Below are 16,636 nucleotides of genomic sequence, written 5' to 3'. Positions count from 1 at the left end.
GCCGAGGCACCTAATTTTAGCACAAAAAACTGGGAAACCTTATTGACCCAAGTATAACCACACCACAAACCTGGTGGTGGCTGCAGCGGCGGAGGGAGAAGAAGCAGCCCGAAACGGCTGCTTTTGGGCTGCTTGTTCCTCTGCCGCCACCGACAGCGGCAAAGGCGGAGGAAGAGGAAGGAGCAGCCCGAAAGGGCTCCTTTTGGGCTGCTCATCCCTCCTCCACTGCCTCTGCCGCTCGCAAGAGCAGGCATAGGAGCCGCAGTTGGGAGAGGCACAGTGCAGCGCAGTGCCTCTCCCAACCGCGGCTCCTATGCCTGCCCTTGTGAGAGGCGGGCGGAGGCAGGACCAGTGGCGAGAAAGGGCTCCTTTCAGGCCGCTCATCCCTCTGCCGGCTTCGCCCGCCTCATTCTAGTATAAGCCATGGGGGCTTTTCCAGTATAAAAAAATGTGCTGAAAAAGTCAGCTTATACTCGAGTATATACGGTACTCAATAAACTCTGGTTGACTTCCTACTGATAGGGAACCTACTTAAGGACTCCATATGCGCTCTTGGATACCCCACAAGGGAAAAGGAGCAGGCATTTTCTATATCAGCTAGGTTCGATTGCTACTGCCTGAGGCTGCCGTGCCTCTGAATAGCACTTGCTGGGAGACAGGAGTGTTTGCAGGCTTCCCACGCAGAAGCAGAGTCCAAGTGGCCCCAGCCCAACAGCACGTGGCCGTTGATGCAGGCGGCATACAAGAGGAGTGGTCTGCTGTTGCAATAGCAGAATATCATTCAAAACATTAACCAAGGAGAACAGCCAAAGTGCCATTCAGCATTTTGGAATGAAATCTGGACCATCTGGGGCAACTGGAACAGGGCTGGGGGACCTTTTCCACCCCAAGGACCGCCTTCCCTTCTCCAGTGGTGGGTGGGGCCAGAGCTAAAAGTGGGCGGAGCAATGAGGGCAGCCGCTTTTCTTTCCTTTTAAAGAGGTAGCTCACAAATAATAGCAGTGGGTCACTAAGATACCATTACGGTGGGGCATTTCTGCAACAACAGAAAGTATCAGAAAGAGAGGTTGCACGTGCCCTGCCAGGGGAAGGGGAAGAAGCATAAAGTTCCCCACTAAATTGTAGCGCAGGACAGGGGTTCCCTTTGAAATATTGGTGCCTATGAATGTGCAGAGGAAAATTCAAAAAAAGGACAATCGGTCCGTTCAGTGACACACAACACAACTTTTCAGAAAAAAACCCCCAATTTTTAACAACAAAGATTGTCACCGGCACATTCCTAGAACTGGCCCCTTGGTCCAAATGGTCCTGAACCTGCAGCCTCCACATGTTGCAGAACTTACAGCTCCCAGCAGCCCCAGCCAAGGGGCACAGGAGTTTGGCAAGTCTTGCAAACATTTAATTCAGTCTTCGTTTTTTGTGCTGCTGGTCTGCCTGCCCCTCAGCTTCCTTGAGGGAGAGGAGAAGGTGAGCGGGGAAGAATGCCGCCTTTCCAAGGAATCTTTCCGACAGTCTTGGCTGTGAACTACAGCAACAAGTCAGGATGAGCCCCAGCGCTCTGGCGTGTGCTGATGTTGATGAGAAGAATCAGACCAGAGGGAGAGTAAGGGGTGTTGGCACTGCAACCCAAAGAACATGTTCCTCGCTCCGATTACTGGAGTTCTTACTCTCTTCTCGTTAGTCTCACTTCCAACCCTGTGGCAGCACTGTGTGTCCTTTGTGGGCTCCTTGTTCTGGCTACATCCTGATCCCAGCTGATCACCAAACGTGCGACTGAATGGTTAAAGACTTGACCAGCGACGGCCGCCTGCCCCGGGGCACTTGACCCAATCTACTCGCTCTGTTCTGCCCAAAGCCAGGAGGGCTCATTCACCAAGGCCTCAGTCAGCTCCCCGCAGTTGCTGGCGTGTCTCTCTATCTCAGCAGCGGGGAAACTGAACTGGCAGATGGGGCAGTGGACGCAGTCTGCAACAAGCTCTTCCCACAAAGATGGAGACGAGGAGGAAGATCTCGTTTCAAAATCCTCTTCTCCACAGCTGGAGGCATGAGCTGGTAAGAGATTGCTGGGGAAATGGCCTGCGGAAGGAGGCAACAGGGTCTGACAAGAGCCATCAGAAGCTAGAACCTCCCTTCTCTCCCACCCCTGTCTCTGGCCACAATCCACTCTGAGATTGCCAGTTGAGGTTAGAATACTACTGCGACCCCATTACGTGCAACCCTCCTGCACGTTGCAAATACGAGGCCAATCCCTTTAGCGTGGTGCAAATGACGCGCTCTCTCCCCCAATCAGCAGGGTGCAAACAAAACGCTATCTTCTCCCAACAATTTCTCCCCGCCAAATAGTGCCACGTGTTGCAAATCGAAGACGGGAAACATCACGCAAACAAACACAAAGAAAGCATCATTGAAAAATAAATGGCTACTCACCGATTGACTGCAGATAGCAGAGCTGGCCCAAGACATTTTGCTGCCAGAGGCAAAGGACAAGATGGTGCGACCCCTTCCATGTTCAGAAGGTGACAACAGGACAGCAGCATCCCCCAGCACACCTGAGGGCTGCCGGCTAGTTTAGGGGGTGTCGTGCACCTCCGCTTCTGTCCTCTAACAGAGGGGAACAGCCAAGGAGGTGGTACTGCTACCGCCCCTCAGCTCATCTGTCTTCTGAGGCAGCTGCCTCCCTCTGCCCAATGGTCGCACCGGTCCTGGCAGGCGGCTTATTTGAATTTGCCATCTGTTACTAGCGACATGCTTTTTCAAGCCCCGAGTCCTCGTCATGTTTCCTCTTTTAGCTATTCTTTCCATTCTATTACTCACCTGCACAGATGGGGCACACACCCAACCCCACTGCTCTCTTTCTAGGCCACCTCTCTTCCTCTTCATCTTCACATTCCATGTTCCTCAGTCTTCCCTCCTGGCCTGCGGCTCTTCGCTCCCTTTGAGAATTACCCCTACGCTTGACAGAAGAAGCTGCTGCAGACCTGTGGAGAAGGTTGTTGCTCATTTAAAAGTCTCCTTTTTTAAAAAAAGGTAAAGGTACCCCTGACCATTAGGTCCAATCACGGACAACTCTGGGGTTGCGATGCTCATTTCACTTCATTCTGGAGCCCCGTTCGCATCCTGAATGGAATGCAAGACGCAACAGCACATCTGCGGGTCGCGTTTTGCCGCTTCTGCGCATGCATGTGACATCATTTTGAGCATCTGCGCATGCGCGAGCGGCAAAACCTGGAAGTAACGTGCTCCATTACTTCCGGGTCGCCACGGAGCACAACCCGAAAATATTTAAGCTGAAGCATATTCATCCTGAGGTATGAATGTACTTCGTCTTTTATCTTCAGGGAGGTAACAAATAAGACTGCGTTAATTTTCCTCATTATAACAGCTGCATTCAGGTCATTCCGCCAGTATCACACCCTTTAGGAGTCCTGAAACACTATCTTTTTTTGCTGGGTTAAAGGAAGCTGCAGGATGCAGAGATGGCCACAGATTTGCTCAGGGAAACCACCACCTTGAACCCTGAGCTGCATCCGAAGGGCAGCTGACTGGGACTGAACAGGAAGGAAATTCCCCACACAGCCAAATCACCTTGTCAGGTTGCTGCATGATGCCCGTCTTCGACTCGTTTTCGTGCCCCCTCTTCTGGCAAACGATTCCCGCTTGGGCCCTGCAAGATGAACCAAGTCAGCAACATTAGTCATGCAGGGGTGGTGTGTCTGGTAAGACTAACCTGTGGGGCTGACTGCTCCACAGCAAATGAGATCCCACAGAGAGAGATGGAAACAAAGGATCACCAAAGAGAGGATCTTGCCCAAAGATCCCCTCCTCCACAAGGCAGGACTGTTCACCCACTGAGGGAAACCCTTATTCCACAGTGGCTGGGGAAACCCAGCCAGATGGGAGGGATATACATTATTATTATTATTATTATTATTATTATTATTATTATTATTATTATTCTGCCATGCTGTACCCAGTGGCAGAGCTACCTGCTCTGGTACCAGGAGCAGTGTACATCCAGGGGCATGGCGCGCTTTGGGAGGGGTGAGCGGCGAGCCCCTGCCTTTGTCCACCATTGTCTGTACCCCAAGCAGACATCCACTGTCACACATAGTGGGCAGAGGTGGGGACTTCAGCTGAGGAGACCAGAGCTCAAAGTTGTCAACTTTTTATTGGTTTTATGTTCTAACAACAACAACAACAATTTATTTCTACACCATCTGGCTAGGTTTCCCCAGCCACTCTGGGCAGCTCCCAACAGAGTATTAAAAACACAATAAAACATCAAACGTTAAAAACTTCCCTAAACAGGGCTGCCTTCAGATGTCTTCTAAAAGTCAGATAGTTGTTTATTTCCTTGACATCTGATGGGAGGACGTTCCACAGGGTGGGCGCCACCACCAAGAAGGCCCTCTGTCTGGTTTTTATTTCTGTAAACAACTTTAGATATAGATATAGATATAGATATAGATATAGATATAGATATATAGATATAGATATATAGATATAGATATAGATATAGATATAGATATAGATATAGATATAGATATAGATATAGATATAGAGATATAGAGATATAGATATAGATATAGATAGCTATAGATATGTTAATGATACAGCAGTATACAAATATTTTTTAAACAAATAATTAAAATCGCCACAGCTCAAAAAAGCCATTGGATATGTCTTGGAGAGTCTTGGTGGACTGAGCCGGAGACTCACAAGCAGGATCTCAACCCAGCAGTCACTAGGTGGGGGAACGGGGGGCGGGGGGAGTATGCTACGGCACTTGAGGAGGCTTTTTTTTTTTTAAAAAAAAAAAAAACCCTCCCTCCTGTGCTGTTTTAGTGGAAGGTGCCATTCACAGGCCACCTGCATCACATCTTGGTTTGTCAACAGACCAACCTGTACAGGGTTACTCTGAGGATGAAAACAGAATAACAGAGGCTTGACAACCATATGTCAGGAGTGCTCTGATGGTGTTTCCTGCTTGGCAGGGGGTTGGACTCGATGGCCCTTGTGGTCTCTTCCAACTCTATGATTCTATGATTCTATGACTCTATGATTCCAGCCAGTCCATCCTGATTAGAGAGTGCTATTGTCCCCCCCCTCCCTGTTTATCCTTCTAAGCTAAACAGTCTAAATTATTTTCATCTTTGCAGGCAGGATAAGATTGAAGCTGATCTACTCTGCAGCTAGAAGACAGCAGGGAAGAACTGACTGGCCAGAGACTCCATAATGATTCTCTTCCTCCCTCTAGTGGCTCATAGTAGGCTGTGAGGGAGGTCTATAGTTCTCTTCAGTGGCTTAGGCACCAAGCGATGCTTCCAAACCATTTTCAAAGGCATCCCCACATAAAGCACATCACAATCGTGTCAGTATATGGAAACATCACCGCTGCAGCCAGCCAGTTTGTTGACATCACATGATGCACCTATCTGTGGGAAAGAAGAATTTCCCAGGACGTTCACAGGCTGGATAAGTCTTTGTGAAGAGTGTAATTTGAAACCTTCCATCTGCGCATGTTCAGGAAGTTTGTCAGACTTGCTGGAAGAACTGAACTGAAAGGACGTGTCTTTCTTTAGTGCTGTAATGTCAGAAATAAACATCATGTAAATAGATTTCTGACTTGTTTTCTTTCCCCTGCGGAAGCAGGAGGGAGGGGTTGTGCATTTTACCCACGCTTGGGAAAATGTCGCCTATCAAAATCTCCCTGGTCTGTCTGGATATCAGCCAGAGGAGGTTACCAGTATGCAAGCTCCGAGGACAGTGAGAGGGGCCAGCCTCTATGGAGGGGGCTTGCAAACCAACAAATAGTTCAGTCTTGAGATTCCCAGAGCATTGATGATTGATTGACTGATTGATGATGATGATGATTACCCCACCCACTCTGGGTAGCATCAGAACATACTAAAACATCAGTCTTTAAAAACTTCCCTAAACAGGGCTGCCTTCAGATGTCTTCTAAAAGTCAGATAGCTGCTTATTTCCTTGGCATCTGGTGGGAGAGTGTTCCACAGGGCAGGCACCACCACCGAGAAGGCCCTCTGCCTGGTTCCTTGCAACTTGGCTTCTCGCAGTGAGGGAACCACCAGAAGGCCCTCGGCACTGGACCTCAGTGTTTGGGCAGAACGATGGGGGTGGAGACGCTCCTACAGGTCTACTGGGCCGAGGCCGTTTAGGGTTTGAAAGGTCAGCACCAACATTTTGAATTGTGCTCAGAAATGTAAAAAGGTAAAGGTAAAGGTACCCCTGGCCGTACGGGCCAGTCTTGACAGACTCTAGGGTTGTGCGCTCATCTCACTCTAGAGGCCAGGAGCCAGCGCTGTCCGCAGACACTTCCGGGTCAGGTGGCCAGCGTGACGAAGCTGCTCTGGCGAACCGGCACCAGAGCAGCACACGGAAACGTCGTTTACCTTCCCGCTATAAAGCGGTACCTATTTATCTACTTGCACTTAAGGGTGCTTTCGAACTGCTAGGTGGGCAGGAGCTGGGACCGAATGACGGGAGCTCACCCCGCCGTGGGGATTCAAACCGCTGACCATGCGATCGGCAAGTCCTAGGCGCTGAGGTTTTACCCACAGCGCCACCCGCGTCCCTTGCTCAGAAATGTACTGGGAGCCAATGTAGGTCTTTCAGGACTGGTGTTATATGGTGTCGGCGGCCGCTCCCAGTCACCAGTCTGGCTGCCGCATTCTGAATTAGTTGTAGTTTCCAGGTCACCTTCAAAGGTAGCCCCACGTAGAGCGCATTGCAGTAGTCCAAGCGAGAGATAACCAGAGCATGCACCACTCTGGCAAGACAGTCTGCAGACAGGGAGGGTCTCATCCTGCGTACCAGATGGAGCTGGTAGGCAACTGCCCTGGACACAGAATTGACCTGCGCCTCCATGGACAGCGGTGAGTCCAAAATGACTCCCAGGCTGCACACCTGATAACTGAAGTCAAGCTATCCCTGTCCAGAAAGGGTCATAGTTGGGCCACACGCCTAATCTGGTAGAATGCACTCTTTGCCACCAAGGCCGCCTGCACCTCTAGACGCAACTAAGGATCCAGGAAAAAACCCCCAATCAGCAGCACAGATCCATCAGGACTCCCCTGCTCAGTGCCTGGGGGCCCCAGTCCTGCCACTCAACACCTGGCCCAGGGCTCTACACCTGATGGGCTCTATAAAGGACTGCTGCCACTGCTGCCGCTGGGCAGAGAGGGCTCCGTTTTGTTTTGTTTTTGTTTAAATTGCTGTTATTTTTTAACTATGTCATTTTAAACTGTGATATTAACGCTGTACTGTATTCTTAGTTTTAGATTTTGATTAATGTGGAAATGGTTTCCCATTTGGTTGTGCATTTTTTATGTGGTTTATTTATTGTTTTTGATTTTTGTAATTATGTAAATCTTGTTATATAATAATAATAATTTATTATTTATACCCCGCCCATCTGGCTGGGTCCCCCCAGCCACTCCGGGCGGCTTCCAACAAAACACTAAAATGCAATAATCTATTAAACATTAAAAGCTTCCCTAAACAGGGCTGCCTTTAGATGTCTTCTAAAAGTTTAAGTTATTTTTCTCTTTGACACCTGATGGGAGTGCGTTCCACAGGGCGGGTGCCACCACCAAGAAGGCCCTCTGCCTGGTTCCCTGTAACCTCACTTCCCGCAGGGAGGGAACCGCCAGAAGGCCCTCGGAGCTGGAGCTCAGTGTCCGGGCTGGACGATGTGGGTGGAGATGCTCCTTCAGGTATACTGGGCCTTTGAAGCTGTTTAGGGCTTTAAAGGTCATGCTGTAAGCCACCTTGAGCATTGTTTTTTTAACTATGGAAAGGCGGCATGCAAATAAAAAATGAAATGAAATGAAAAAGGAATCTGGCTTAGTCAGTCCAAGGTTTTAAGATTTTGTTGGGCACTATCCCAGTGTGCTCAAGCCGTCCTCTCTGACACGGGCTGGGAATATTCATAAGACCAGCTCAACACATCAAACGTAGTTTGAATTGCCCCTTGTGGATCTGCCCCCATTCTGGTGCTTGGAGGAGTAGCTTATTGGCAGACAGAAGTGTCCCCATCTCTCTGCACCCCTCCACATCCCCAATACTCACGCGACGCAACTGGCTCCTGATCTTCCCGCTGGCTCTGCCCGTCCTCTTTGCTCTCTGCAGAAGGAGGGCTGGGGCCAGGCACCAGGGGAAAGGCTCTTTTGCGGGCACAGGCCCCCTGCAGCACCATCCTGGCCGGGCGGCTCATACAGGTGCCAGGGTTGGAGGCTGGGTCCAGCTGCTGCAGCTGGCTTTTTAGCACCGCTTCCTGCTCGGTGCTCCTGCAAAGAGAAACCCAACAGCTGCTTCCTCAAGAGGCCATTGCAGAACCAAGACTCCAATGCTGCTACCAAGAGACGAGCGTGAGCAAAAGAACCACAAGAACAGAGTCAGAAACTGGAAAAGGACTGTCTGTTCTCCATTGCTGCAAGCTGCCCCGTCCAAAAATGGAATGTATTGCACATAAAGCAGTCCAGCCTTATCGTGAAGACCTCCAGAAGTTTCAAACTAACATTGTTTCAGGCTAAGGCCTGCATTCCCTTCTGTCCATCCTTCTGGGGGTCCTGTGCCAGAGGTGGGTGGGTGCGAGCAATGGATGCACACATGCAGGTACTTACGATGGCATCTCTGGGAAGAACGTCCTGCAGAAGGCTGCATTGGAGAGCCATGGGCTGCTGCTGGACTCGGAAGGAGCCTGTGGGCAACAAATAGGATGAAAGAAGAGAAGTAACATTTGAGAGATCAATAATTAGAGCAATAATTAGCAAACTGAGGAAGTCCTGTGTAAGATACTAGACAAACTCCTTTTGTCTACCGCTTCTATAGCTCAGCTCAAATACAAAAAAAAACAACAGATTTTGCTCATCAGTATCAGAATGACCATTCTGGGCTTGAACAACAGCTCACCTGGCTCAGTATCCTGCCAATCAAAGGCCTCAGGGATGTTCACAAGCAGGGCATCCCTGCCAGCGTCTGGCAGGCAAAGCAAGGTAGAACAAGGTCACTGTGCTTCTGAATAATGGTGGCTGCTAGGAACAGTAGACCTTCAAAAATCCCTCGAGTGATTTCATATTGCAGGGAACATAAGAACCACCTGCTGGATCAGGCCAAAGCCCAGCATCCTCTTCTCGTAACCAGATCCCTGTGGGAACCCAGCAAGCAGGACCTGAGCACTACAGGACTCTCACCTCCCGCAATTCCCAGCAACTGGTATTCAGAAGCCTTACTGCCCCTGGCAGTAGAAGTGGAACATACAATGGCTAGTAGCCATTGAGAGCTTTATAGCCCATGAATTTGTCTAACCTTTTGAAGCCATCTAGGCAGGTGGCAATCACTGCCTCCTGCGAACAAGTACCGTAATTTAACTATGCGATGCGTAAAACACTTTCTTTATCTGCCCTGAATCTTCAGCTTCACTGGATGTCGAAAAGTTCTAGTGTTCTAGTTCTAGTATTTTCTCTATTCACTTCCTCCATGGATAATTTTATGGACTTCCTGGGGGAGAGGGTGGCTTTTGAGCAGACAAACAGCAGAACTGGCAGCCTCCCAATTACAGTGGTACCTCGGGTTACAGACGCTTCAAGTTACATACGCTTCAGGTTACGGACTGCGCTAACCCAGAAATAGTAACTCGGGTTAAGAACTTTGCTTCAGGATGAGAATAGAAATTGTGCAGCAGCGGCACGGCGGCAGCGAGAGGCCCCATTAGCTAAAGTGGTGCTTCAGGTTAAGAACAATTTCAGGTTAAGAACAGACCTCCAGAATGAATTAAGTTCTTAACCAGAGGTACCACTGTATTTTAATTTGAAAAAAATAAATACATGGGGAGCTTGTGCACACTTTATTTTGGTATTTTAGTATTTTAGTATTTAGTATTTTATTTACATTGGGACGCAGGTGGCACTGTGGGTTAAAGCCTCAGCGCCTAGGGCTTGCCGATCGAAAGGTCGGCGGTTCGAATCCCCGCGGCGGGGTGCGCTCCCGCTGCTCGGTCCCAGCGCCTGCCAACCTAGCAGTTCGAAAGCACCTCCGGGTGCAAGTAGATAAATAGGGACCGCTTACCAGCGGGAAGGTAAACGGCGTTTCCGTGTGCGGCTCTGGCTCTGGCTCTGGCTCGCCAGAGCAGCGATGTCACGCTGGCCACGTGACCCGGAAGTGTCTCTGGACAGCGCTGGCCCCTGGCCTCTTAAGTGAGATGGGCGCACTAACCCCAGAGTCTGTCAAGACTGGCCCGTACGGGCAGGGGTACCTTTACCTTTATTTTATTTACACAAACAACTTCACTAGTTTAACGCCCAGTTTGTGCACAATATTCTTTACTTTCTGGATTTTGGCCCCTATGCTTGCGTAAAATTGCCGGATAGCTACCCATGACCCATGGATCTGTACCTGGCTAGGAACTGAGACTGGGCCTGACTTGCTGTCGTCTACGTCCTGTGGAGTGCGGATTCGGATGAAGGAGAGACCGAACTGGGTGCGCTTGTTGAAGGGCTGGCTACAAGTGAGTCTGACACGATCCCACTTCTCGCCTAGAGCTGAAGCCAGAAAGTCTCCTGTGGGGCACAGAGAGGGAGATGCCGAGCAAATACAATCCAGGCCATTTACAGTCCTCAGGTGGCTCCACGTGGCTGAAGAGTGCCCACCTTCTTACCTTCTTTAAACATCCGGACCGCAGAACGATTCTTATCCAGCTTTGCATCGGCAGGCATCATCAAGGCTGTGGTGGGCAACAGAGTGAGGTAGCTCTGGTCTAGAGGCCAGGAGGATCGCCCCACGTCTATCTGAAGAAAGGCAGAGCCACAGTTCCCTGAAGAGCACAAACAGAACATCAAGTTCTGCACCAAAGAACTTGCACTTTGACTATCAGACGTCTGAAAGTTGTCTCCTGCTGGCGCTGCCTGCCTTCCCCACTCAATTTAGTTGAGTTGCAGTGCACTCATATGGGGTTCAGAGCCCTGCAGCCCGCCCTAGTCTCCTGCTCCTTTTGTTTTTTTAAAAAAAACTCATTTATTATTTTTTCACTTTTTTAATTTATTATTTCGGTCACAGACCAGTTCCAGCCCACAAACAATAACAAGGAAGTTATAAAACACAATAGGGATACATTTGAATTTGCAATCAGGTAAAACAGGGACAATACAGATATAAAGGTAAAGGGACCCCTGACCATTAGGTGCACTCGTGGCTGACTCTGGGGTTGCGGCGCTCATCTCGCTTTACTGGCCGAGGGAGCCGGCGTACAGCGTCATGTGGCCAGCAGGACTAAGCCACTTCTGGCGAACCAGAGCAGCGCACGGAAACGCCGTTTACCTTCCCTCCTGAGCGGTACCTATTTATCTACTTGCACCTTGACATGCTTTCGAACTGCTAGGTTGGCAGGAGCAGGGACCGAGCAATGGGAGCTCACCCCGTCACAGGGATTCGAACCGCCGACCTTCTGATCAGCAAGTCCTAGGCTCTGTGGTTGAACCCACAGCGTCACCCGCGTCCCAATACAAATATAGCAACAGTTAAAAAATATATAAATTCAAACTTAAAACTGTATTGAAGAGCCATGGACTCAGCTACCCAGCCATCACCTGGACACAAACCTACACTGCAATACATTTGCTCAGAATGCCAAAACCTCATTGAAGAACATGCTGTCTTAACATATTTTAAATTTAAAGCAGTGTGTCACTTGCTCTGTGCTTGTAATCCTGCCTTGCAGTTACAACATCAGCCCTTAAGAACACAAGAAGGGCCTCCTGGATCAAGCCTTTCTAGTCCAGCATCTTGTTCTCACAGGGGCCAACCAGATGCCCATGATGTGAAAATTGCAAGCAGGATAGAAGCACGAGAGCAACACCCTCCCCTCCTGTGGTTCCCAGCATCTGGTATTCAGAATCACTGCTGCCTCCAACCACAGAGGCAAAGCAATCATGGTTAGTAGCTACTGGTAAGCCTTCTCCTCCATGAATTTGTCTAAACCTCTTTCAAAACCATCCAGGTTGGTGGCCATCACTGTCTCCTGTGGGAGGGAGTTCCACAGTTTAACTCTGTGCTGCGTGAATTAATTATTATTATTATTATTATTTATTTATTTATATCCCGCTCATCTGGCTGGGTTTCCCCAGCCACTCTGGGCGGCTTCCAACATAATATTAAAATAAAGTAATGCACCAAACATTAAAAGCTTCCCTAAACAGGGTTGCCTTAAGATGTCTTCTGAATGTCAGGCAGTTGTTTATCTCTTTGACATCAGATGGGAGGGCGTTCCACAGGGCGGGCGCCACTACCGAGAAGGCCCTCTGCCTGGTTCCCTATAGCTTTGCTTCTCGCAATGAGGGAACTGCCAGAAGGCCCTCGGAGCTGGACCTCAGGAGCAGAACAATGGGGGTGGAGATGCTCCTTCAGATATACTGGGCCGAGGCCGTTTAGGGCTTTAAAGGTCAACACCAACACTTTGAATTGTGCTCGGAAACGTACTTTAATGTTTGCTGAATCTCTCAACATTCAGTTGGTTGGATTTCAACAAGTTCCAGTGTTGTGAGAGAGGGATAAAAACTTCTCTCTATCCCTTTGGATCCCGGAGGGGGGGTTCCTTTGCTACCTCCTCCCACATGCTTACCCACATCAATGTAGCCAATGTGGCTTGCGTGTTCCAACTGCAGCTCTGCTTTCAGTTGCCTGCTCCGGTCCTGGGGAGAGCTAAGCCAGGGCCGAACCCCTTCTTCAAGCAGCAGGTTCTCCACCGGGGACTTGGGATCCTGCCCCAGAAAAGGAGCGAGAAGGAACAACTGAGAAGCACAGCACACAACTCTTACTTTTGTATATTCTCAGGGCGGTATTTATCCCTCTGCACGCTGCAGAACTGCACAGTCCACTATTTGGCACTGGAATTGGCATCTCAAGATGCTCAGATCTCTTTTCCTGCAAGTTTATAGTCCTTAATTTGAAAATGCATATGCCAGAAGGTCCTAGAGTCAGAAGAGGGCGAGAACTAATAGTGGAGAGACTCTGGGTCTAAGCTCCCCATTGCACTGCTAGTAAAATAATAAAATCAACTGATTACCATTTGGAACACAAAAAGAGCCAGTTATATGATGAATTAGTGACATGATATTAACTGGTATTTTTTATTTTTTTTAAAAAATCAACATTTAAAGCTTTTTACTATTTTTAAATAGCCGTTTGCCTACTAATATACTGGATGTTTTGAGCTCAGCTTGTTTTGTAACTCCCTATTTCCCTTAATTTAAAAGAACATGGATGTTACCTGAAATGTGAAAGACACAACGTATTTGATTTTGATTGGAGCCATTTCCAAGGATTCAGTGAGTCACCCTCATTTGCTCAGGTTTTCATTTCCGCTTATGGGGCTTTCCCATCCCGAGTCGCACCTGGTTTGGGGGGAAGAGAGATGGGTTTCTTTTTTTTCTTTTCCGCTTCTTCCTCCCTCGGGATGAGATGCCCGGGGCCTTCACTTCTGTTCCATAGGTGAGGACGCAGCCCAGCCACAATTCACCCCCAACCTGGGAGGGGGGGCGCTCAAATCCTCCCCTCCCTCTCAGCCACAGAGCTCAATGCCTGCAACCCTGTGGCGGGTGGATTGGGAAGAACACCACGGCCTCCTCTCGGCCCTGTCCTACCTCGCAGGGAGGTTGTGTCGGGGATTAAACAAGGAGGCACAATAACAATGTAATAACTGCACTAAATACAGTCAAACCTCGGGTTACAGACGCTTCAGGTTCCTTTTTTGGGGGGTTGCGGACTGCCGAAACCCAGAAGTACCAGTGTTGCAGGTGAGCGTGAGCAGGAACTCACTAGGTGCAAAATAAGGATCAGGCAGACTCAGTAATAGGAGAAAAAGAAGGTGAAATTTATTGCCAGGCAATAAGGACCCAGTTGGAATCTCTTCCAAAAGAAATGGGACCCCGATTGACAGAAATCCAGAGGTCTTTATACCTGAGTAGATCACAGCAAATCATACATCATGAGACAATCACGATATTGTCAGCAAGGAATAACCAATTAGCAAGCTTCTGGCCATGAGTCCAGCACCTGGTCAAGCACTGGTCAAACACCGAGTTCAAGTTCTGCTTTCCGATGCCTGTAGTGACGCTCTGTCTAACCTCTCTCCTAGTTATGACAGGACAGGGAGTTTGGAGTTTTTGTGGTTTTGCTCTTCCTGTTCTGTGGACTAATTTAGCCTGTATCTGAGGGGGTTTTGTACCAGAATCTCTGATTCACGTCTTCCCCATGTCCAGGGTTCACAGAAGTAGTAGGGGAAAGGTCGGTTCTAAATCTTGCTGTTCCAAGCAATATGCAGTTAGCTAAGGCACAGCTTCCCTTTGATTCAAAATGGATTTTCAAACACTGTAAGCCTTGATTATGTGTGAGCATATATGAATATATTGATTTCTGATAACTGATTATATGAATAGCATAGGGGTAGCCCTCCTTCCTTGCCTCACCAGAACGGGTTACGAGTTTCGGCGGTCACACATGTGCAGAAGCGCTAAATCGTGCTTTGCGCATGTGCAGAAGTGCCGAATAGCAACCTACGCATCCGCAGATGTGGGTTGCGAACACTGCGGGTTGCGTACGTGCATCCCGCACGGATCACGTTCGCAACCCGAGCGTCCACTTTACAGTTTACAGAAAATAAGGACGCTTGGAGGGTCTGCAGGAATGAACAGCTCAAGAATCCCTGACCGAGACCCACCTCCCACTGTTGAACATCTCTTCCTGTCAGAAGTTGCTTCCTGCTGCTGAGTCGGAATCTCCTTCCTTGCCATTTGGATCCCTTGGTTCTGATCCCTCCCTCTGGAGCAGCAGAAATCTAGCTTGCTCCATCTTCCCCCTGGAAGGCGTCTGAAGATGTCTCTCCTGCCTCCTCTCCGTCTCCTCCATTCCAGGCTCAGCATCCCCAGCTCCCTCAACTGTTCCTCACAAGGCTTGGTTTCCCTCACAGAACTACAGTTCCCAGCCCCCTTTGCAAACCACAGTTCCCAGGATTCTTCAGGGAAGTTGGGCTTTGAAGGTGCGCAGCCTCGGTTTGAAGTGTACAGACTTAGAAAGTTCCCCTTGGACCTGCAGCTGCTTCCTCCCTCTTTCCGGTGCCACTGAAGGGGCACATCTGTGTGGGCGCAGATGGCGCCACTGAGGCTGCAGAGAGTGTGGCTAAGAAGCCTTGGCAGAGGCGGCGGAGGCGGCTGGCTCCCTACCTGTGGCTGAAGACATCCTCTTCGTCCTCTTCGAAAGGGGGGTGTCTGAGCGGAGGGAGAAGGAAGAGCTTTATATATCTGGTTCCTGACTCACAGGAAAGCCCTGCCCCCAGCAGCCAAAACAAAACAAAACAAAATGAGTGAATGATTTCCCCCCAAATAATTTCACACAGCAAACTTAAAAAGGATAAATTGATCTTACATTACATATACATTACATTCTCGCTGCAAGAAGCTAAGTTACAGGGAACCAGGCAGAGGGCCTTCTCAGTAGTGGCACCCGCCCTGGGGAACGCCCTCCCACCAGATGTCAAAGAGAAAAACAACTACCAGACTTTAAGAAGACACCTGAAGGCAGCCCTGTTTAGGGAAGCTTTTAATGTTTAATAGACTATTGTATTTTAATATTCTGTTGGAAGCCGCCCAGAGTGGCTGGGGAAACCCAGACAGATGGGTGGGGTGTAAATAATAAATTATCATCATTATTAGACTAAGATAAATGTTACAAAGTGCATAGTAAAAATATTTAGGGATCTCAGATAAATAATATAGCACTTAAAAAGAAAAAGGGGAGGGGAGACAAGACCAGAAAAAACAATAACCAAAACTAAACGACAAAAACTAAAATATACCAAAAGTGAAAATATACAGCCGGGATCGCAGCACTTACCTCTTTCTCTTCCCGAGGGGGCTTCTCTCAGCCCCCGCGGGACCCGGGAATTAACATATGCAAATGAGGTACTCTCTCCCCGCCCCAGGGATCCCGGGAGCGCCTTCCTGAGTTTCCCGGGGTTTCTCAATCTCCCGCCAATACGGCCCGCCCCTTGACCCTCGACGCTGATTGGCTGGCTGCTCGTCTCTCCTCGTGACGTCACCGACTGGTTTTTTTTTTTTTAAGTTTTTAAAATAAATAAGTGCTTTCTACTACATGGCAGAGCCAACTTCGTTTCGAATCACGACGCTAAATTTGTTCCTTATTTTTTTAAAACAGGGAACTCTGACAGGAGAGGCCGCAAAGCATGCTGGGAACCGTAGTCCTTCCTCCCGCCAGCCTCGAAAGCGCCGCGCGCAGCTGGATTTAAGGGGCGGGGCAGACGCCAGGGAGCGTCCCTCAATTTCCTGCTGGCGTAAGAAACGTAGAAAGTGCCCGGCCATCCCGTGAAGTCTGTTGCGGCGGTTGCCAGAAAATGCCTGTGAAAACGCAGCCTGCCGGGACTCGGTCCCTGAGCGCCTTGTCGGCCAGACAGGACTTTTTGCGCCCGCCTACGAAGCTGCCACATGTCGGACGCTCCCTCGCCAGCTTTGACAGGCGCCTTTGGCCAGCTCGGACCCGCCCCCCGGACCCGCCTCCTCCAATCGGCCCCTCCGGCGGCGGCTCGCGCGCCGGGCGATAGGCCGAG

General features: G+C 49.4%; 2 protein-coding genes across 4 annotated transcripts in view; one reads left to right on the top strand and one right to left on the bottom strand.

Moving 5' to 3' along the window:
• Positions 1 to 16,636, top strand: part of LOC307214995 (secreted frizzled-related protein 2-like) — a 187,868-nt gene that overhangs the window by 1,248 nt on the left and 169,984 nt on the right. The gene's annotated exons all lie outside the window — the stretch shown is intronic.
• XNDC1N (XRCC1 N-terminal domain containing 1, N-terminal like) lies at positions 1,438 to 16,627 on the bottom strand. Of its 3 annotated transcripts, none has more exons than XM_079973952.1 (11): positions 16,333 to 16,627; positions 15,237 to 15,502; positions 13,286 to 13,409; positions 12,638 to 12,776; positions 10,679 to 10,834; positions 10,417 to 10,580; positions 8,646 to 8,722; positions 8,092 to 8,309; positions 3,586 to 3,664; positions 2,815 to 2,978; positions 1,438 to 2,076 (listed from the first exon to the last, which is right to left on the bottom strand). In XM_079973952.1, exons 3-11 carry the CDS (start codon positions 13,328 to 13,330, stop codon positions 1,832 to 1,834), a joined length of 1,287 nt encoding a protein of 428 aa, XP_079830078.1. In that variant the 5' UTR covers positions 13,331 to 13,409; positions 15,237 to 15,502; positions 16,333 to 16,627; the 3' UTR covers positions 1,438 to 1,831. The 3 variants fall into 3 exon arrangements, with proteins under 3 accessions (XP_079830078.1, XP_079830077.1, XP_079830079.1); XM_079973951.1 differs by lacking the exon at positions 16,333 to 16,627 and adding an exon at positions 15,907 to 16,108 and having other exon boundaries at positions 15,237 to 15,339; XM_079973953.1 differs by lacking the exon at positions 16,333 to 16,627 and adding an exon at positions 15,907 to 16,108 and having other exon boundaries at positions 15,237 to 15,281.

This window comes from Podarcis cretensis, assembly GCF_951804945.1.
Source record: "Podarcis cretensis genome assembly, chromosome: 4".
In the NCBI taxonomy this organism is placed as follows: domain Eukaryota; kingdom Metazoa; phylum Chordata; class Lepidosauria; order Squamata; family Lacertidae; genus Podarcis; species Podarcis cretensis.
The sequence above is the reverse complement of the archived record's forward strand: the minus strand, read 5'-3'. Positions and strand labels throughout refer to the sequence as shown.

Coding starts and splice junctions, on each gene's coding strand:
- XNDC1N (XM_079973952.1), bottom strand. CDS start 13,330: ATGGCTCCAATCAAAATCAAATACGTTGTGTCTTTCACATTTCAG. Junction 8,723..10,416: donor CAGTCTCAGTTCCTAGCCAG/GTACAGATCCAT, acceptor TGTTGCCCACAG/GCTCCTTCCGAGTCCAGCAG. Junction 2,979..3,585: donor TCATGCAGCAACCTGACAAG/GTGATTTGGCTG, acceptor CCTTCTCCACAG/GTCTGCAGCAGCTTCTTCTG.